The sequence below is a fragment of the Osmia bicornis genome, chromosome 6 (genome assembly GCF_907164935.1).
Source record: "Osmia bicornis bicornis chromosome 6, iOsmBic2.1, whole genome shotgun sequence".
Classification (NCBI taxonomy): domain Eukaryota; kingdom Metazoa; phylum Arthropoda; class Insecta; order Hymenoptera; family Megachilidae; genus Osmia; species Osmia bicornis.
In genome coordinates this window covers 3,054,429-3,077,582 of record NC_060221.1, presented here as the reverse complement: position 1 = coordinate 3,077,582, position 23,154 = coordinate 3,054,429, and the positions used below count along the sequence as shown (strand labels likewise).

At 35.7% G+C, this 23,154-nt stretch overlaps 2 protein-coding genes across 6 annotated transcripts; one reads left to right on the top strand and one right to left on the bottom strand.

The window, feature by feature from the left end:
• The first annotated feature begins 1 nt into the window (after position 1).
• Positions 2-13,422, top strand: LOC114879901 (probable G-protein coupled receptor CG31760). 2 transcript variants are annotated; one of them, XM_029195292.2, is made up of 17 exons: positions 2-1,256; positions 5,055-5,205; positions 5,277-5,445; positions 5,527-5,731; positions 5,881-6,115; positions 7,500-7,592; positions 7,671-7,821; positions 7,901-8,045; positions 8,104-8,236; positions 8,389-8,542; positions 8,607-8,716; positions 8,795-9,009; positions 9,077-9,215; positions 9,297-9,402; positions 9,457-9,600; positions 9,655-9,837; positions 9,942-13,422. In XM_029195292.2, exons 3-17 carry the CDS (start codon positions 5,299-5,301, stop codon positions 10,206-10,208), a joined length of 2,427 nt encoding a protein of 808 aa, XP_029051125.2. In that variant the 5' UTR covers positions 2-1,256; positions 5,055-5,205; positions 5,277-5,298; the 3' UTR covers positions 10,209-13,422. The 2 variants fall into 2 exon arrangements, with proteins under 2 accessions (XP_029051125.2, XP_046142107.1); XM_046286151.1 differs by lacking the exon at positions 2-1,256 and adding an exon at positions 3,505-4,939 and having other exon boundaries at positions 9,297-9,600.
• Positions 13,423-13,673: 251 nt separating this feature from the next.
• On the bottom strand, positions 13,674-22,817 carry LOC114879904 (zinc finger and BTB domain-containing protein 14-like). Of its 4 annotated transcripts, none has more exons than XM_029195301.1 (6): positions 22,600-22,817; positions 17,746-17,987; positions 17,268-17,659; positions 16,917-17,186; positions 16,181-16,564; positions 13,674-15,968 (listed from the first exon to the last, which is right to left on the bottom strand). In XM_029195301.1, the coding sequence occupies exons 1-6, from the start codon at positions 22,800-22,802 to the stop codon at positions 15,717-15,719; spliced, it is 1,743 nt and encodes a 580-aa protein (XP_029051134.1). In that variant the 5' UTR covers positions 22,803-22,817; the 3' UTR covers positions 13,674-15,716. The 4 variants fall into 4 exon arrangements, with proteins under 4 accessions (XP_029051134.1, XP_029051135.1, XP_029051137.1 ...); XM_029195302.1 differs by having other exon boundaries at positions 16,968-17,186; XM_029195304.2 differs by lacking the exon at positions 22,600-22,817 and adding an exon at positions 21,304-22,569.
• Positions 22,818-23,154: the final 337 nt, after the last annotated feature.

Genomic DNA, 23,154 nt, shown 5'->3' with positions numbered 1-23,154 from the left:
TTTAGAGGAGACAAGAGGAGTTCTCGAGAAGCTCGATCAAACAGTCAGCGAGGATATGTATCTGTCGATCGCGTACGCGATATTTCATGACCACGCATACGTAAATAAGCGATGGCCAATGTCCGAAAATTGATCATGACTTAACACTCTATATCGCGGTTGCCGCTATTCTAGAGCGAGTACAATGCGGTGGCTGATTACGAATTTCAAACTATAGACACGCTATACCCTACATACCGTTTCAGATGCAACAAGCTTCACGAGGCTACCTGTATACATTTATTATTTGTTTATTTACAGACAAATAACTCGTGTATATATATGAGGCCTTTTCCTTACATTGTCATTCTCCGCAGGAATACCTGAGGGGAAGGGTGAAAATCGAGGATGTAACCATTTTTCTGGGGAAGCTTAATTTGATCGCAAGTGTACACCGTATATTTATTGAGATTTATTTTCATTCTCTCTTTATTAGTTGTAGGTACATAACGAAGGTAAATACAAAGATTAATAGCTAACAGGTTGTCGTTTCCACCCTTTCTTTCGTTTTCACCCTTAACAAGGGGAGAAAGTGATCGATAAGTGCCCTTCGTATAAGCACGTAAGAAATATCAACCAAGTACTTGTTCGATAAATTTTCATACCAATAACAAGTAACGTTTGTTATAAACATTCCTGTTACACGTGTAGAGCAGGATTCAAATAATTGAGTAATACCTAATAGGGTAATGGATTCATACGGAAATTCTGGCGTTTAGTATCATTAGATTTAAGGGTAAAACTCGCACTTGGAGCTGTTGAGATCTTTTTTTTTCATGGACACTGTTACTGAGAGTCAGCTCCAGGGTTCTCTCGCGAGAAATCCTTCCTCGCGGAAGTTTTACTCTCAGATGGACAGCTAGGTAGTTTAAGAAGGGCAGCGTAGAAAGGCGAGGCAACCATACCTGACTATGCTCGCTGTGAATTTCCTCGAGTGGAGGGCAAAGTTTGATTTTGCTGAGGGCGCACGCCCCGCTCCCAGCTGCACAACCGACTGGCCTTTAACCAGTCACGAACGGGTCTTCGTTCGTCACACTCTGACGAGATGTGTTTATAGTTCGTCGTTCAATCTATTTTTCCTCTGTTTCTCTTTTATCGAGTGAAAACACTGTTATTCCGGATTACGTGTATCTACCTAGTGATCGCTTTCCCCTTTGTTCCTTTCGCCCATCGTCGAAAGTGATGTTGCTGGAATCGAAGGACGTACTCTGTCTCATGTGAGTCCTTAATTAGAATGATTTAGTTTTTAATTTCATCGATTCGCGTCTCGTTCATTTTGAGAATGTAGAGGCGGGTTTAAGTGAAAGGTGAGCTAGATGGGTGATTAGGGTGCTTGTGACGAGTTGGTGAATTGGAGTGCAGAATACTCGAAGTGATACAATCGAGGAAAGTACAGTAATTTCCAAGGAATTTACTTGACATTCTTTTCTGCTAGAGAAATTCTTATTTATGATTTGTTAATTAATCCATAGATTTCAAAATTTCTGTTCTTTTTTTTTTAATTAGAAATTGGCACACTATTCTCTAAAGATAGATGACATTTGTTTTAGGATATGTGTGTCCTCTTATGTAGAAGTAGTAAATTTGATAATTCTGTAATTGCTACCCATGGGGTATTTTATGTTCCTATGGCGAAAGAAAACGAGGGAAGCAGAAAATAGGATAAATTGCTGTTTTATCCAACCCCTTCTAAAACTCTGGTCACTAATTTCTACTTAGCTGACCCTTGTCTAACAAGGGATATCAATCAATTATAAAACATCGATTTTCATGGAATTTTCTTTTAATATAGAGCTAAACAAACATATTTCACACGTGTTTTCTTTATTGGCAAACGTCCAGGTTGAAGGGTGGGAAATAGATTTCAAAGTTGTGGTTGAAAAAAAGAAACTTGAACTGCAACCAGTGAGAACATTGAAATGATAGAAGATTTGCAATAATATAATTACATACATAATGTGTATGATTAAAAATGTACATATTCCAAATTCGTTTCCTTTCATCCATATACTGAAAATAGATAATGACTGAACAATGAAAATTTCAGTAGCGGTGAAAATTGCCACTAATTGATGCTCATTGCAACTTTTTTACAATTGAAGTTACGCATTGTAAAACGTAATGGTATTTCATTCAAGCGAAATTTTCTTTGTACACAACCAATATTAGTTCCAGCCACCGTATTGTTTCTTGATAGCCAAACTACCTTTACCATTTTCATACCGGTTGGCTTATTGGCTGCCAGCCATGAACAGTATTTGACACTTTATAGCTGGTTTAACCGGTGTTACGTGCAAAAGAAATTTAAGAAAAGATTAAAAATCTGTTCTGTATTTGTTTCAATGGATATCAAATGCAACGAAAAAAAAATTATAAAATTATGATTATACGTAAATTGTGTTATGATAAGTATAATCATAATTGATATAGTATTGGTAATATCGAAAAATTTTCATTCTACTATATTGAATTTATTCTGTCAACAAATGGTACTCAATTTACTGACGATGAATGAAAATGAAAAGATAAAAGAGATGTCTGACTATACACGTGCTCGTACTACTTAACCCTCGGCCGGCGGATCGCTGAGATAGCAACAATTTCAATTCCATTCTAAATTCTATCGATTTTCATTTTCTAAGCTTAAAATTATTTCTTTAGATATTATTTTTTCAATGAAAATCCATCGTATTACGTAATTTTAACGTGAGTTATAATTTATTAGTAACAATATTAAGGCTTAGAAATTTATTTATTCATAGTTTATCTACACTTTTTTTTCCTTAATCATTCATTTTTTACTGTCAGTAATGCTCAGTTAGTATGATATATAGAACGTGCAGTCTCTTTCCATGTATCCTAGCTTTAGAAAGAGAGGGTAAAGAGAATTAAAAAATGGTTTATCCGTTTCTTTTGTGAAACTCCCGATTCCTCAACAGCCGATATCCATTGAGCGTCGTTCTATCTGTTGTATCGATTTTTCCTGAAATCCGTTGTTGACCTTAATAGCTGACTGTCGTTGCTATCTCGGTCCAGCTTGCCTTCAAACGGCCAAGACCTCCTTAAACGCACCGACTACGAAAATTGCATTCAATAAACACAGTAAAGGTACTCTAAAATGGCTATTACACGGGGTAACAAAAGGGTTGGTAACTGTTTGAAAATTGTATCAAACTGCTTGAATTTCTTTTGAGAAGTTTGAAGAATTAACGTAGTGAACATTAAGAATATTAATCAACCATTTATATGGCAATTTTCATGAAATTCAAGCTTGAAATTGATGTAACGTAAGTGGTATTTCGCGATACTTTTATGTCATGAAATCACAGTATTACATTTCCGGTACGCCCTGTTTTAACCATAGGTGACTGAGCCAACAGCTGATCAGAAATACACTTACAGAAACGAACACCTGTAGATACAGACAAAAATACAGAGTGAGCATTATACAGTAATAAAAAATTGTTCACACTAATTGACTTGTTGTATCACTTGAAAAGTGAAGTGTGAATGACCCTTCACTGTCTCTGTCTTTTTGTATGGAATTACATGATTCAAACGTCAGTAATTGATGTTTGAATTATTATTTATCACGAATGTCTTAAACTCTTAGAACATAACATTAATTGGTTGTGACAACTAATACGATATTATTGACGTTGATCGTAATACTGTAATAACCCCTAATTACCATCAGCATGCTGTTATTCCACTAATAGCTTCATTAATGGGTAAACGATTATCGTTAAATCTCCTGTATCATAAGTACAATTTTCGCTAATTTTCATGCGATTTAAAGTAAAACATTGAAAAATTACATAGGCAAAATTAATCCATATTTCCCTTAAATTGAGAAAGGTAATGGTATTGCAATCTAGCTAAGTCAAACATGATACAGTACACGAGTTCACCCATTATACTCGGGACAGTAGGTTGTTTGGAAGATGAGGATATTATTGTAATTGTTCGAAGCAATGATCTCAAGAATGATTTAAATTACTTATTACATTTGTCTCCGGGCGGAGTGATAGAAAAGGAGGGGCAGGGAGGAGCGCCCTGGGGATAGCTGGTTGTGCCGGTGGCTGCATCGATCGTTTCTACTGCGCGGTAAAGCTCTCCTCGCATGAACGATGTGGTTTTCCTACGTTGAAAAATATCATCAGTCTCGATAACCAGCAATTATACCAACCGGTTAACCATTGGTTTTTGTCATTTTCCCTTGAAAATTTACCCTAGGATCTTTATAACGAATTAGAAACAGGTGGATATCATTGACTTGTATCACTGAAAACCTACAGTAGTAGACACAAGTTTAAATTTCAAACTGTATGGAGGATGCCAATATTTTCTTGATCCACTGTAGCCCTCTAATCTTCGAATAAACGAATAGGAAACTTCATTAGATAGTTAGTTAAATAATTGAATATTCGATAACGCTCGAGTTTGATACAGTAGAAAGTTTCATATTGCTTACAGCTCGGTTCGAGCGGTGAACAATTATCGGATTCGTGACGAATTTTTGTTCTGAAAATTGCCCCAGTTCTGGAGCGGACTTTATCGTCGACAGATAAAAGTGACAGGATTTAATCGCAAACGAATGACATTTACTTTGCTGAAAAAGAGAGAGAAAAAAAAAAGAAAAACTAACAAGCAAATATTTGAATGAAAAATTTCAGAGAATTAGTTTTTCTTTTTTACAGGAGACAAGTTTTATAAATGAAATTTGTGGTGACAGGTCTATTAACAAGAGACAATACTTTTATTTCGTATCGTCTAAAGTAAATGAAAATAATGAACGGTAGTCGTGATCCTCGTGACAAAGGTCTACTTGATGAACATTCCACGACGATAGACCTCGAACTACTTCCCTTACCCTTGGGAATTCTCTTCATGGTCAAGTGTATGATAAAATTACTAAAGCATCTCGCTCTTTATTATCAAGTAGAAGTAAAAGACGATTGTTTTCAAACCCGCACAATGAGTATACCACTTATGGTATTTTTTTCATTCAACAGAATATCGTGTTCGCGATGAATGATCCTTGATAGATCATTGAGGTGAATCAAGAGAATCATTAAGAAGAATGTCTAGGATATTAGAAGGGATGGACGAATGCCCCATGGACCCGGGGCTGAAATTTGACACCACTTGAATGCAAAGAAAAAGGTCGATTTCCAAAATGATCACCTTTTTTAGAAAACCTTCTTCTGCTTTTAACAAAATTAATTAAATTACAGGTACAAATGAGCAGGACGCGGAATGGGCACATCCTGGCTTTTGGCCCTGCTTCCTGTGACGATGACGACGATGACAATAATGTCGTACATCACCGTAACGACGGCTACTTCAACATCGGTGCCGTCTATTACTACGGCTACCAGCAACGATATTCTAGATACAAAGAGGGTAAAGGATACAAGATGCAACAGTATCGATGTAATAGTATTTTCATGAATAAAATAATCAAGATTTATTTTTCCCTCGAAGGCGGATATTGAGAAAGCTTTGGATGTGATCGAAGCGGCATCAATTGGATCGTTGGGTGAAGATTGTGCCACGACAGCTGGTTTTAAATCTTTACCAGCTGCCGTAGCACTTGATCCACGACGTTACGATACTGCTCGCCAAAAGGCTGATATGACCGCTCTTATGCTCCAAAATCTTGGCACCATCGGAGGATCAAGGCATAACGGTAAGTGTCAACTAATTAAATTGAAACTTGCTTAGTTGGCAACTCTAATTTAGAACCTGTATACTGGCGATCAAATCAGGCATCCCCAAGGAAAATTTTATAATTAAATTTTATAATATTTTAATAGTTAAAAGTTATGTTGTTAACAGTGCTTTTAGAGGTGTTGGCGAAATCTCTGCTGGTGTCCGTAAACGATGCAGTAGAAACAAGAGTAATGGCGTTAAATGCATCTACCGGTGCAGTGATCAGCGCGGTTTGGTTGGAAAGAAATCCAGCTAGTGTTGGAGAACCGTCAAACGTTGAGAGTAATGGACTCCAACCAGGATCTATACCAGATCCAAATTTGCCTTGGTTCGAAAATGCTGGTACCACCACGGAATTGAGGTTCGATTCATCTGCCGTACAATTTACGGAATTGCACCTCGATGCATTTCATGCATGCCATTTCACCACATTCTGCATGCCGTTTCACGAGGATAACACATTTCGTTTTTCCACAAATCTTGATTGCATTGAAAAGAATATTAGAACATTTTTTAAATAATACCAAAAAATTATTTTTTTTTTAAATTTTTAACAAGAAAACAAATTCTTTTCATTTTTCATTAATTATAAATTATTAGAACAAGGTTATTTCATTTTTATTTTAGTATAATTTTAATCTGATTAGTGATGGATAACACTGTTTGATAACGCCAGAAAAAGCCATACATTCATGTGTTTGCACACACTATCTCGAAAGAAATACCTGCACGAATGCACCCATGCAATAAAACGTTTCTGTTTCACGCACCTCACCTTTCATACGTAATTTTCATTTCCTCTTCTTGGTAAAATAAAAGAGGGAAAAATATTGAATGACTATGTCTTGAAAAGTTGACAATGTTTATAATTATTTTTACCGAGAGGAGAATATAAATGTTTTGTAGGCGCTCCACGATCATTCATCATCCTTCATTATTTCATACAAGCGTCAAGTCATAGAAACTCGATACACGATTACGTGAAAATGGAACACGTTTTCTTTTCAGAATTGCTAAAAAAAAATCGTTAAGAAAATTATTGTCTGAATGTTTCAAATTTCGATACCTAAAAAGTCTTTTTTTTTTATGATCCTCACAGTAGTCTATCAATTATTAAGCAGCAATGTATGTTTTATCCAACGGATATGAACAAAATCTTTCTATCGAAGGAGAGTTATAAACCCTTAAATAAACATGTACGATAAATCAATACGCTTCACCTTTCTATATTGTATGTATGTGCAACATGTGAGTATTTATAGAGACCATCGTAAAACTAACCTTCGAAAATAACGTAAAGCAATCGTTTACCACCACAGATACGTAAAATGCATGCATAAATTAATATAGAAAAAAAAAGTGAAAGTTTTCTTCACTTACATTGCATAGAACTTCCCATTACTTTAGTTACAGATTCTATAATATAGCAAGAAATTCTAGAGTTATTCCCATACTTTTTCTTATAATTATTATTATTATTATTATTATCTCGAATACCTTGATACATTCAGACAATCATAAAAAAGTACTTAATAATTGTTATTGGTATACCGGATGACCGTGAAGTGCCAGGGCCAGAAGATGGAAAAAATAATGAAAGAAATGAGAGAAGTTTGTATTAATGGGGTCGTTGCACAAAAACACGTGTGTATTAAGAGGTCGAGGTTTCTATGGCGGTTTGTGGCGTTTGCGTGTTATCCCAGGTCACCGAAATTCATGCAGTCACCGGCGATTGAATCCTACAGGGGTTGGTGGACCATTCCGTACTTCTCCTGTAAAAGCCATCGATGGTTGATCTCGTACAGCGTTAATATACGACCACCGGATGCTCGTCATGGGTTCGTACAAATCGTCTAATTAATAATCTAACGTGTTTAACAAAAAAAAAAAAAAAAATTTGAAATACCTTATTTCAGAATTCGAGAATTTTTAAGCGTGGATATTGACATCAGTGGATTAGAAGTAAATCAGTGCGATGTATCATCGCAAACTAGCGCAAACGAAGCTTTAAGTAATCAAATAGCATCTTTTAAAGGCACACATAAATGTCATAACGACACTACACGGGTGATTGATCATTCAAATTGGATAAAAATCTCGTTTGATTACAGTCGATGATACTACTTACGAATTATATTATTTTTAGTGCGAATATCAAAGTCCTGGTAACCGTATTAATCAAAATGGAGTGGGTGCTGGATGGGTTAAGGGTGCATACATATGCAAATGTCGAAAGGGTTATTATAGCACTAATCATCATCAATCTGGCTTCGATGGAATTCTCGTCGAAGGTTGGTAATTAAAAAACTTCAATTATAAACTTGAAGTATATATTTTACTAATTTTCAGCTGCTTGGAAAGAGATGCAAGAAAACATAAGCGACTCGTATGTGACAGAATTTCGATGTATGCGTTGTGCACCAGGATGCTCGAAGTGCAAAGGGCCCGAGCCTTGTTTAGCTACTTACAACTGGCCCTTCCGGTACGAATGCGCAAATAAATGTAACATAAACGTTGATAATTTTTAATTTACATACAATAATTTTTCTTTAAATATATATTTTCAGTTCAAAGCTGTATTTCTTTTCGATATCATGCAACGAAGGGTTAACTGATAAAAACGTTTGTTTCCAGAATCACCCTTTTGTCATTCTCCATTTTCTGTGTGTTCGGTACCATCGTTTTGGTGGCCTATATGTATCAACACCGTAAGCTTAAAGTGTTCAAGGTCGCTTCGCCGATATTTCTATCCATTACGCTTTTGGGTTGTGCTATTATGTATCTTGAAGTACGTGTAAAAAATTCTTGTATGTAACTGATATTACAATATGTACATTTTATTATACATTTAGATGGCTGCCATATTTCCCGTTTTGGATATGTATTCTTGTATCGCGACCAAGTGGACGAGACATCTTGGCTTTTGTATTTCCTACACGGCGTTGTTGATGAAAACTTGGCGGTAATCATATCCATGTTATAATTTATTCAAAGATTCTCATATCTTAATAGTAGACATAAAAAAAATGTTTTCTCTCAGAGTTTCTCTCACGTATCGTGTCAAGAGCGCGCACAAAGTCAAGCTTACGGATAAACAATTGCTACAATGGATGGTTCCAATATTATTAGTAATGTTAATTTATCTTGGCACATGGACATTGAGCTCACCACCGTATGCCGAAGTGATAGCCGACAATTATGGTCTGAAATTCTACCAATGTTCGTTCAACTGGTGGGATCACAGTTTAGCAATCGGTAATAACAGAAAAAGATTTCATTTTAAATCGAAGAAAATGTATGTTACATGAAATTTTCCTTTCAGGGGAAATTCTGTTTCTTGCATGGGGCATTAAAGTGTGTTACAATGTTCGCAACGCGGAAAGTCTCTTCAACGAGGCCCGTTTGATAAGCTACGCAATTTATAACATAGCCGCTGTGAATATAACTATGATCGCCATTCAGTATGATTTTCTTCATTCTTAATTACACTTTTCTTTCAGCATCGTTAAGTGGCCAATTCTCTCGATGCTCTTTCTTTACAGCCTTTTCATTTTCCCTCATGCCGGACCAGACATCAAGTATCTGTTGGGATTTTTACGCACACAACTTTCAACCTCTGTAACCGTGTTTCTTGTATTTGCACCTAAGGTAATTCGTGTTTCGTTGTTTCTCTCGAGTTTGGATAATTTCAGGAAATTTCAGGTGACTCGAGTGTTACGAGGGCAAGGTGATCAATGGGATAGTCGTGCCAGAGGTCGGGGGGTCACCGCTAGTTTCTCGTTGAATGGAATCGGTTTGGTGTCCGAGGAGACGACAGACTTGCATCAAGAAAACGAGGAGCTTAAGGTAAACTACGGAACATTTTCGAGTTCGGTACCCTAAGTCTAATCGATTATTTAGGAGGAGATTCAAAAACTGGCAGCCCAAATAGAATTTATGAAAATCGTCCACATGGAGATGTACAATCGCCATATTAAATCGAAAGCCGGTGGATACTTTAGCACCCATGGTCATGGGCATACTCATCCATCCTCGGCTCAAAGTCCAATAGCGAAAAGCTCGACGGCCAGTTTTATATTGAAAGTATGTACCTAAGTCGTCTCGTTTATTCGTTAACCAATTGTCTACGTTGCAAACAAGATCAGACGGTGAAGATATTGAAAAATACAGTCAAGTAAACTATTGAGCAGACAGCCGTGGAACGAGGGGCTAGCGCGGCCGCGGCTGCCGCGGTCGAAGACTCAACTTTCCCTTCTGGAAGTTTGCATCGAGCGCGTCGAATGGAGATCCTGAAGGAACGGAAGGCGGAAAGGGAAAGGGAACGGGATAAAGGAAAGGAGAAAGAGAAAGAGAGAAGGGAGAGGGAACAGAAGAGAGAGAAAGAACAAGAAAAGGAAAAACAGGAGGATGCTGCACACGAGGAAACCGTCGAAGAAACCGGAGAGAAGGTCTGACTAGTGCTAAATAGCAATGAGGTAAGATCAATTTCTTTATTTAGATGGGCCTTCTTATTTGGCAAACCTGGGCCAATGAATATTTCATGAATTTTCTTGGTCGATGTTGTTTCATTGTCAGTAATAATGAACTTATTTGATTTTATCAGGAACATAGAAATGTTTATCAGAATTAATATTCTGGTATTCAGTTTAATAAACGCCGTAATGACAATAATTTTATTGTTGTTTGAATATCGTCCACAGATATGGTTATGACAAACTCAGAATATAAAGAAGAATATGAAACGTAAGTGTGATCGTGGAAAGAGAAGGTTCAAGAAAAGAGGTAAATTCACAGGGTATTCTCTAATGCAGGCCTGGGCAACTCGTACCCTTAAAATGAAAATTGCTTAATTTCTCTCTTACTGCCTTATTTTATTAACGCAGAATTTTTTTCTTTTTTTTAATTATTTATGATTTCTATGAATGAACAGAAGTTGTCCTCTAAGGGGTTTTAATCGTTTATATTTACCCTAAGGGCATCGACTTGCCCAGGCCTGTTCTAATGGATACAAGACACCCAGTGTTCGAACGACTCAAAGGACTTCAATCATTAAATAGTAACTAGATTAAATCTGTACGTATATAATTGTCATTCGTTTATGGTGGCAGTAACTCCATTAGCTTTATCGTCAAATATTTATGTTCACACCAAACAAGAAACGTTTGATGATTAACGAGAATAAGAGACGTGATTAACAGGGATAATTAAAAATAATCTTCATTATTTTCAATGTTACTAATAATTTATCAATAATAGGTATCGGTATTCTATTCTTTCGTCATTGAAAACATCATCCTTAATTACCTTGATTAAATACCTAATGAATAATGAAATAATGTGATTTCTCAAATGACAATTAGTATAATCAACTTCGTTAAATAGAAAAAGAAAAAAAATAAAGATTGTTACTTTGCAATTGTTCTTGGTTTGCGTCTGTAACAAGCACGATTTTCTGCTGAATTTTACTCTCGTGTAACACAAAATGAATTTGTGTCAATAAGCAAAACCATATCATAGAGTATACCGAATCAAAACTGATAATATAACATTGTTAAACTAATAACGTTACTCGATCGCTAAATACATTTCTAAACAACTATTTGAAAATTTAACATTCTATTTGTTTAATATTTAGTACAGGAACAAAATATAAACTCCAATTCAATTACACAACAACTTTTTCTCTTTTTATTTCAATCATTAACATTATGAATAGACTGTATGAATGATATTCGTATCAAAAATATAAAAATTAGACGTAAACCAAGAGAGAGAGAGAGGCATAAGATAGCTGAAAGTAAATAAAAAAAAAAGAAAATATTAAAAAACTCGTTATATCGCACAAAATATCAATAAGTATCGAGAGCACGTACAGCATTTTATTACATGATTGGAGTATGAAAATTTACTTGAATATATCTCAAAGAAAAAAAAAAGCACACGCATTTTATACGACAATAAGATACGATTTAAGGTACTTTATTGTTATTAGCGCAAAAAGATCGAATATAATTTTTCTTTTTCGTTCGTTGACTATTTCGATCGTCTGTTGCAATTAGATAGCGAAAAATTTCGTGAATGCCCTTATGGCAATTTTATATTTCGAAATGAACAACCTGGATCTCTTCTGGGTCCATCCCTGTATTATTAAAAATTACTATAAAACGTGTGAAAGCTTGATAGGATATTGGTAAAAAAAAAAAGTATTCGACAAGAATTGCTACAGGAATGCGACAATTCTTGAATAGGAATGTTGTACTGTTTTGAAACATAACAACGTTATAAATTCATTTCAATATTCAATTGTTCCACATCTTTTGATGGGTTTTATGGTTCATCAGCAGACATTGCTGTTTGAGCGATTTGAAAGAAAAAAGGAAGAGAAATAATGAACTTTTATTGAAGATATAAAATTTGTACAATAATTTGTATATGTATATATATTTTTGGACAAAATTACTGTATATCGTTGTTCAAAATTTATGGGATATATGAAAGCTATATGTATACAGGGTGGACCACGCAATTGTTTCAGATCATAATTCCGTCATTAATGGATTCACGAAAAAATTATCTTTCTCTGGCATTTTTTCGTGAATGCACTAATAACGGAGTTGTGACCTGAAACAATTGCATAGCCCACCCTGTACATATATATATATATGACTGATAATTATCATTATTTTACATTGTTACATCTTTTGTGTACAAATGATTACTGTTTAACAAAAGATGTTGTGAATTTCGATGAAGAAACGTAGCCTTAAGTCAATGTGAGGATCGTTCAGATTGAATTATATCTTGAGAAATAGAAATAAATGTTTCTTTTCTTTTTTTTTTGTATTTGTAGGTAGAACGGATATAGTATAAATAAATAGAAAGACGTTCGTTGAAAATAGCAAAAATCGTTACCGCTTTAAAGAAGGCTTAGAATAGGCTTTAAAGTGATAGTTGGTGGAATCGATGAAAAATTACGGTTGAAAAAAAAAACTAAATGGTCGCTTGAAATTTCAAATTTCATATACTCGTTATGCAGTATGTAATATTAAAATGTAACTCGTATACAAAAGCAACGTTTCCGAGAAGTTGGACAGATAAATGATTAATTTTTTTTTATTTTTAATTTACCACTTGCAGGAAGTATCAATAACGAGATAAAGTTAGGTGAAAAATAATATAAAATCAGATCTGGTAGAAATCATTGACTAGGACGTTTTTCCAAAAATATCGCATTCTCCCATCTTTGATACAAGTGTTGTAAATTGTAATTAATTAGGAAATGAAGAAAATGAGAAAACGAAGAACAATCGTGCTTTTGATGTTGTTATTGTAATCTGAATGAACGTTAGTTAAAAGAAAAAAAGACATTTTAAAAGTGAATCAAAGTTTAAGGAGAAATCACTGGCCGATCGTGAACTTTTTTTACTTCCGGTATCAGACGTATTCAGGCTAATATATGCAGCTTAACATTACGTAAATCGCAAATCATTAATGAAGAGAAAGTATATGATTAATTGCTAAGCGAAATGAAATACATATACATATATACGTATATAAATCCCTGACTTTCCCACTGGATCCCTGAGAAAACAGTTTGTGTACAAGTGAAAAACATATTTGTAAAAATATAATGTATGTCGATAAATATAATGATAATTAAATGAGGAAGAATAGAGTTTTTTAACTCTCTATACACCCACGTAATTTTTACGTTCTTTCCTCTGAAGACACTGGAGTAATTAAAAATGGCCCTCTCACGGGTCCAAAATTTCATGATTCTAAGATTCTGGAATTGAAAAATTCCAAGATTCCAAGGTGAACACTTGAGACTGCTAATAAAGCTAAAGAACCTGGTCCACTCCTAAAAAAAATCATATCACAGAAGGTTAATGAGAATTGAAAGAAAAAACACAGAGAAGTTGACTTTAAACTTTATTTACACGGCTACATAATATATGTAAGATATGAAGACTCGGTTGCGACATTTTTGGACGCTCTAAAAAGGATTGCACGAAATTCAATCGTAGCTAAACAAATCGTCATATCGCTAAAATAATTGCACATTGTCATGATAAAAGTTATACATTAGCTGAAAAATGTAACACTGATAGGTCGATTAACAATATATCAACGAAACAAAATGTAGTTTGTACAACAATAACAACTGATTTTATAAAAGGATACGATTCGGATGGCACCGAGATATATTACACAATGTATGCACACTAGAATGACTCTTAACAGTCTTGTTTTATAAAAGAAAAATTCCTTTATAAAACATACGCCGTTTCGTATCATTTTTGCGAAATTAAAAGGAATAATTCGATGCAGACTTCCCATTCGATTGTGTCTAGAATACGTTCAGAAAGTTGAATTATTTTCTTCCTATGATTGTATAAAAATGATTAAAAGGATAACGCTGAATATCGTCAACTGGCGTATCGTTTAACATCACAAACGAACGTATCGCAAGAGAAAGAAAAATTCGATTGGTTTCTACCAATCCAATAAATTGCTCTAAGAACATTAATATGTACACATAATTATAGCTATATATAAAATCTTCAAATCAAAAAACATGAATGTTAGTGAAAAGAAAGAAAAAGAAGAAATTATGTTAAAGAAGCTACACTGACGTGAATGAAAGAACAAACAGAATCAACAACTTTCATATAGGTACGCCATACACGTACACCATATAGTTAATTTATCTTCTTTCCTATATACGACAGGCACACGCACACTTACGCACACGTATACTCTAATATTTGGACATTTGTACTTGACGTATTAATAATCGCGTGTATAACAAAATATTTGAAACTACATTTCTTCTTTGGCTCTGAAAATTGTTGAGCCTCACCTACGTAGGTTTAGTTTGCACTGTCCTACATTTAACTGGACAATCACCATCAAAATAATAATTAATTAAAAGCAATAACGATTATTCGGTATTTGAAGAAATTAAGTAGATACCTACTTTTAGATTGAAAATAAATACATGAAAAATGGAAAATAAATTAGGTGATAGAAGAACTCTTTATGGAGATAAAAGACAATATACATATATATTTTAATGGATCTTGTAATTTTAGATTTTTTTTTTTTTTCAAAGAATTATGCTTAGGAGGATTTATAATATACACAATGCAAACTATACCGCAGTCTTCAAGATTAAGTAATTTGGTCGAGTTTTCAACTTAAACTTTCTTCCCTAATCTTATCGTTCGATACCGTTTAAGATTTATCAGTACCTACACAATCTTTCTCGATAAGGTTTCTTTTTATTATTCTTTACATTACCTGTATTCACCCTTTCGGTTAAATAACACCGGGTGGTTCAGGTACTCTTTCGAAAAAATTTCTGTCGAGCCTACAACAAATATACCTTGAATACATCAATAAATAAATAAATAGGAAACAAATTATTTGGTATAAAATTTCGCATCTGCGACGAGATCGATTTAGAGACTTAAAAGCAGAAATCATTATTTTTCATAACTTTTACTATTGTTATAACTGCAGTCTATTAATTAGTTTCTCGATGACACGATTGCAAAGTACGTGAAAATTAAACAGATAAAAAATCAACGAACTTGCTGACTCCTATTAACAATAGCTTTCATAACAATTCGTATCATAACAATTCATTTCATGTATTCGTGTTGACTGTGTCAAATCATGTCAAATCATTCAATTATCATAAATATCCAATATGCAATCTTCAAACAATTTCCAAAGGCTTAAGAATACTAAGAATTAAAAAATATTGCACACAAATTAATTGATTAACAGTTGAAAGCTATGATAATCAATTTCTTAAAAGAATATTCAATTAGAATAATATTGAAAACAGTACCTGTGATCGAATGATTATCTAACTATGGGATCTTTATGCTCATAGAAAAATATCTCTTATGAAATTATGGAGAAGAAATGAATAAATAAGGTAAAGAATTTAGTTAGACAATATCTTGACCATTCTCCACTTGACAACCATAGTTATCTTTATCCTTGTTCGAGTCTTTCTCTTTCTTCTCGTTTTTATCTTCTGCAGTATCATCTTCTTCTGGATCTTTCATTGTCCTTTCATTTTTGACAGAAAGAAAATCTTCGTTCTTATCAGTCGAATTCGTTGAATGAGACTTGTTCAGGAGAGAACTGAATTCACCAAATTGTAAAATTTCTTCCATCGCTGATTGTTCTAAATTTACCTGTTACAAACATTTACAATATAAATATTTCTTCATTCGTTCAATGTTGCTCTTCAACAGGTAAAAATAATATACAAAACTTTTTCTTTGTACTAAAACATTGAAATATTTGAGTATTGTTGGTATTTTGATAAAGTTTCCAAATAAACCAGATCTTGTAATTATATGTATAATGGAATATCGAAATAGAGAAAAAAAAAAAGATATCCAACCTTTCGTGGTCTACCCCTTTTTCCTTTGGTAGGTACAGACGAAGATGAATGACAACTCGAGCTGGACAAACTGTTCTTTCTCTTCGGCCATTGTAAATGAGAGTCCAAATGTTGTTTCAATTTATCCTGTCTGGCAAACATACGCGGACAAATACTACATGCGAACGGTCTTTCACCCGTGTGAACTCTTCTGTGTCTAGCTAAATGAGAAGCCCTCGTAAATGCTAAAGTGCATAGGTCACAGGAGAAAGGTTTATATTGAGCTTTCTCAGATTTAGGCAATATCGGTCTCGTTTCTTTCCCTTCGTTCAACCTTTTCGACGAAAGATCACTTTTCTTCTTGATCGTTAACCTGGAACTATCATCCGTACCCTTCGAAGACTCCTGAAAACGTAACAATCAAATCACATGAATAAAGATTTATGGATGATTCTTAAATGGCTGAACTTACAAGAACGGTCGGAAATAGTTAATTTAATATGAACAAATGAAATAAGTTTCTTATGAAAAATAACTTTTATTTGCCTTATGAAATAGTAACACGTTCTTTTAATATTATATACTTTTCTGTCAATGTAATCTCACGTTTCTTTACGTGACAAATCGAAACGTGTTATTCTAATGAGACAAATAAAAATATGTTACGTTTCATAATCGTAATGATACGTAATTTCGAATAACGTGAATGTGCATTGATGATTCTGAACCAATTTTAATTATGTTTATCTCTTCGTACCAGACTCTCATCTCGTTCTTGTAAGTCGTCGTTCATCTGAATGTCCGGTACCGTAGGATCTGAGGAGCCATTATTGAAATTCAGTTCGGATTTAACCACGTTCGACGAATCATCGTAATTCTCGTCCCTCGCCGCGTTCTCTTTTAGCAGGATACGATCTCTCGGTTTGATCTCCAGTGGATCACTGTTTCTCGTTGAACGTCCGACAGAAACCCTTTTCTGACCTTTGAATCTTGTCTCCCGTTTGTACATCGGCGGTGGCATACGCCTCTGCAGGAAAAATTGGAAACATTAAGAAAATTTGATTCTCAGATAAAACTTTTAAGCGAGCCGGTCTTGGTTTAGACTTACGATTTGAGTTTCCGAAGATCGTAAGGGCTCGTCGAAAGCATCGTCGTGCCCGTCGATCACCATCGGATCGTCTTCAACTTCGATCTCCTCCATTTTAATGTGATCCTCCAACGATTCCACGGAAGACTGTTTCGGTAAAAATGGAATCACGGATGGTTCCTTCATGTACTCGGTCGTATGGACTCTAGTTTCTATATGGCATCTCTGCATTCGTGTTTCAACCCTCGTGTAAGGGCTACGATTGTTTTCCTGGTTCCTTTGGTCGCCCGAAAGACCTCGAATCTCTAGATCCGTCGCGGTTTTAATCAATGATGGCAAGTGTTCTTCGGCGATATCAATAGACCCTCGATACATGAAATCTAGTAGACACTCCATTTCTTCTACTGCAACCCCTGAAATTTGTAATCAACATTTTTGTTCGCAAATATATTTCAGAAGAATTCAAAATTGACTTTCAATCGAGGAGGTATCAAATGACCTTTTAAAATCAGAATTGGCTGTTCACCATAGTGTTCCTTGAATACCCTTTCAAAATAAGGGCTACACGCTGCCAAAACTAATCTATGCGCCCTTAACATTCCACCTTGACAAGCTAACGTTGTGTCAGTCAAAGAACCACTTTTGTAGAGTCCTTCAAACAATCCAGACAGGTTCGCCAGATGATTGTTCCAAGTAAGATTGAACGTCTTCTCGCCCATTGTTAGGATACTTCTGTAGTTTCTTAAAACAGAAACAGATACAGTTAACAATGAACTATGCATTTCTTAGCGTGTCTACGATTCCTTACATCATAAACGCTAATTGTAAGTGACGCCGACAGGTCATCACTTTAAATGACACGTTGCCTGTGTCATTTTTATTTTCTACATTTTTCTGAAACCTTTAGTGAAAACACCCTTGACTCACGATTGACCTAGCTCCTCCGTTGGAGCTTTCAAATAATTATATCCCATCTATAGAAGTTACCCTCCAGGAATCTTGTCATTTAATTAATATTAAGCTGATAATTTGTAACAATTACCAAGATACAATATTTGGCATTGTTATTATGTATGACGAAGAAGGAGGGCGCGGGGGGGTATGGGGGACCAGGAAAACGAGACAGAGTTAACGAAATAGGTGTGTACGGGGGTGTGCATATACGAGAATGTGGTAGAAACAGGATGAAGAAAGGCAGAACGATCCAACGATGGTCATGCGCAGACGTAGTATCTAGGTCCGATCCATAATTTCGTTGGACCCCCTCGCGCATTACCAAGGGGCTACATTCGTGTGCACCCTTTTTTTTTCGTTTCATGCCAACTACGTCACAGGGACCACGAAAATCGACGACTATTAGAGAGCACGGGGAGGCACATTATTTATAAAATGACCATTATATTTAGCCGAGGAGGTAGGGTTGGGTTTAGAAGGGGGACGCTGAGAGCGGTTGCCCCTTGCAGGATTTATAAAATTCTCCAGAAATTCATTTATATTATAAAATATTATTTACATAGAATAAATCATTAAGAAAGATCTCTGGATCCACTCCTGCGAGATTAGCTTTTCGATTATTCCGTTAGATTGTTTTTCTTAATGCAATCCCAAGAAGTGTGCTACAATAATCGAAAATATTATTCGGATAATGCGTGACATCAAACTTATGACATCAGCGTAACTTGTTCAACGTGATTTATGTAAATGAGGTATAGGTAGACAAAACGAAGCGAATAAGCAGTAGCAAGATCAACGTTGATATTAAATTATACAGTAACGTGTATGGTAATATATAGCGATTACGTGGGGAACAGATGCGTATAATGAGAGAAAAAGATAGGTCGATAACAAAGTTCAACCTGTTCTTTCATCTTCGGTCTCTCTCGTTTCTATCGTGTGTATTTGTTCAGAGCTGAACGTGTGACTTGCCTTTTTTTTTTTACATACATGCACTATCAAAAAAATGGGATAATTTGGTAAATATTAACAATAAAGGTGGGAGGTGAATTTTCATTTATTTTATATAAACTTTTAACGGTTGTGTTTGTTGACAATGTCGTGATAAAGAAACGATTCATATCGAATGCGCGTAATCATTGCAGACAGTCTAAAGATAAAGTTATCAAGATTTTGTTAGACACATAAAAAGCAACGGGATTTTACTTAAACAATTTATAATTTCATCAAAATCATATTTGTCTTTTGATAATAAATAATTCCATTTTCTTTCAAATTATGAAATGTTAATCGACAGTGCAACAAAATATTCCTTTACACTTGGAAATATTAAATCGCATCAATTATCTAACATCATTTTACTGCATTTTACTGTAAGATTTATTTACATAGGAATAGCCATAAATATCTTAAGATATACCATCTGTACCCTCGTACAAGTACAATAAACGTACCAAAACTATCCACTCGACAAGCTACCAAAATAACAGCACAAACACAGACAAAAATTATTCGCTAGGATTAAATTTCTTCGACAGCTACGTCTTTTTAACCTTTCACACGAGAAACGTGAATGCTGATATGTAAAATAAAATGTATATAAATATTCATAAAATATCGTGGTGGATGTTACACTCGGATGCAACGAGGGAGAGCCAGAGCATCCGGAGAACCCGGGATAGCCCGGAAGATCTATGGAGATCTATAGATATCCAGAACTCTTCCTCTTGCATCGTAAAAAAAAAAAAAAAAAAAAAAAAATAGAAAATAAGGTGAATGATAAGACACATTGCTTCCTCTACGTTTCCTTTTAACTAAAGGAAGCCTGCGTTGCACAGAATTGTACAGTACCGAGCATAGCAGCTATTGTGCGATAACTTTGAAGAGTCTCATAAAACGCTATTGGAAGTCATCAATGAAAAGACAAAATTCTGCCCCTATACGCGATGCTAAAAATACTTTCGCGTGCATCTTTAAAACTAAAGGTGAGCGACGCTCATATGTATATATAAAATTCCTCAGGAGATTGACCTTTACAACATATGTCAAGATCATTGAAATTGGTAAGATGTACCCTATTTTGCATACAATTAAAGAGTATTTTTTTTTAAATGACGTATCGAGGTCGCTTATTTGCGTGACTAAGATATCCAAGAATGCGCAAGATCTCTGGTGGCTGGTTAGAACGGTCTAAAACACAGAAGAGATCAAGAGAGCAAAGAGTCGTTTTAAACCGCGTGCCCCGTACCAACGTCGACTCTATTAATACCCGCGCCTTGTCATCGCGTCTCGAGAACTTGCACACCGATGTTAGGGCGTCGTTACGAACAGATTCTACTTTTGTTTAAACTTGTTTTAATTTAAACAAAGAAGAACCATTAACAAATATTGTTTAATCGACGATATCTCTGAACGAAAAAGAAAGAATCCACGAATGGACAACACAGACATGACGGCTCGAAGAATGCCTTTAAAAACTGTCAAAACAATTTCATCCAAATGAAAAATCAAGTATTATTAATGTTTATATTACATAGAAAATAACGAGGAGATATAAAGCGAGATGTCTTGATAAGAGTGAGAACGAAGAGTGACAATCACTAGTATCGACGTGAACAACACGAGGCAAGGAACGATGGATAGAAGGAGCTGCTGTTCCGAACAGGACATACCGTAGATGTCGTACAAGTGCAGTCAATTACGTGATCAACTACGAGTATTCGCATCGTGGACCTATTAAGAACAAGTTAATAAAATCATCGCGTCGTTCTGATGTGCGAACGAGTGGGTTACCCGTGAATGGAACGGGGAACAGAAAAAAAAAAAAAAATTCCAAACTGTTGAGGGTCCTAATGGAGCAGCCCATAGATGTCGTGCGAGGTGTTCGGCTCGACCGGGGTCAGCGCAGATACTCGATCGACACTTACGCAAAGTTGTTTAACCCACGAAAAGTTGATCCATGAAATTGAATTCGAATAATTGATCAAGTTCATTGTTATCCTATTCCCAGCAGAGCTTGTTATTTCGTAATTGAAACATTCGAGATCATACGTAAAGCATTAAACTCGTACCACTCTAAGCCATGTTCATCGAAATTACTTACCTTCTCGTTTGGCCAACGATATAAATCAATGTAAATTAAAAACAGCACAGTGTCAAGTATTTCTGTTTCTCTTGTTCCTGTTACACGACAATTGTACACCCTTTAACGTTCCCCGAAACAGACGTATCTTAATGAAAACATAGACCGATAGAAAAATCGTATACGAACGTGAATCTAGAACAAGTGGACAATAGAGCAAGCAAACGGGCTCGCTCTGCGAGGGGTACGACACGTGCTGGGGCTCCCTCGACCGAGTCGCGACTGATATCATTTCCAGTGGGGGACTGTGGGGTCGGGAGCCAGAACCCCACCAGGGGGTCTTCGTGCAACCCCCACGCGGTGTCGTAGTAGTCGTGTTAGCCGTCCTGGTTGTGGCTCGTTGTCGTCGTGGCTCCACCGTTGCTGGCCTCTCGAAACCCCCTTTGCACATACAAGGGATAAGGGACCAGAAGGTGTACGTGTATTATGGGGAAGAGTCTCTCTCTCTTCATCTTACCATAGGCATCATTCGTTTTGTGTCTATACGTGTTTCACTCTTGCTCTCTCGCTTCATCTCTGTCCCGGTTCTACGCATACTTTTATGTACTATTATCTCTCTCGGTACTTCTGACAAAAGTTTCTCTCTCTCTCTCTCTCTCCATCAACATTTCTCTATCCTTCTTCCGCTTGATATGCTGTGCCAAAGTATTTGTTCCTCTTCTCCGTTGTTCTCCTTCTAACTTTGGTAGGTTCCGTGTGTGTACACGGCACACCTACGAATACGCTTGTAGATTCTCTCCCCCGACCCTCTTGGTTGGCCCACTCCCTTGACACGAACCCCTTACCCCCCACGTATCCCAGCAGCTTTATCCACCCTGAGCCCTCCCGTGTACGAGGGGTTGTTTCTCGGCAGCCTGATCGGACGTTTGCGAGAAAAGGGACCTTCCCCTCTGTCACTCCGCGCCCCTTTAACCCATGCTTTTTTTTTTTTTTCTTATTCCTCAGTCGAAACTGTTTTATTACAGAGATCATTTTCACCGTTTACGCGATACTTGTTCATCGTTTTACAATTTACTTTCATAAGTTCCGGGATACCATTTACCAAAGTTTCAAGTAGAGTTAGCATTAATTAATTCCTTCCTTTAAATGAAGATTTGAATTATAATTAAGTAAGAACGTCAAGTGAGAAACACTATCACTGACCTCTTCGTTATACTTGAAATGTTACTTCGCGACAAACACCTTCTTTTCAAGTATAATCGCGAAGGCGATAACGTTATAAAAAGAAATTCGTCCTTGGAAAGAAGGAAAGCCTACCTAATTTCAGATGGAAAACAAGAGATATTCCTGTTTATGCAAGTATCGCTTTCAGCAAGGCCCAAGGGGGCAATATTGTAGGTGTATTGTTCGAATCGACAAGTGAACTCGCATAAAAGATGTTGAAACATGAAACTGTTCGTTGAAGAGTGTCGCAATACGATAAGCACAGACTGTAACGGACACTGACGTAACCATCGCATGGCTATGTGTGTGCATATGTGCATACGCGTGTGCGTGTGTTTTATATATATGCATATATATACAGTATATAACACGCAAACCATAATAGATCAGTACTTCAAGTCGTATTATGATGAACTGAACTTTTCAAAAGTTTTTCCTTATCAAATTGAAACGCTAAATTCCAACTATTGTATATAGACTAAATCATAGATAATATATTAATTTGATTCAATGAAGGATATATTTATTTTTGATACAGTAAATAATGTTTCTGTTGTAACAAATTGATTGTTCGCAGTCGAGGTGACCGGACGACCAATTCAGAAGCAATGAGCGAATATCGATTCGTTATTTTTAGGGGTAGTCCAT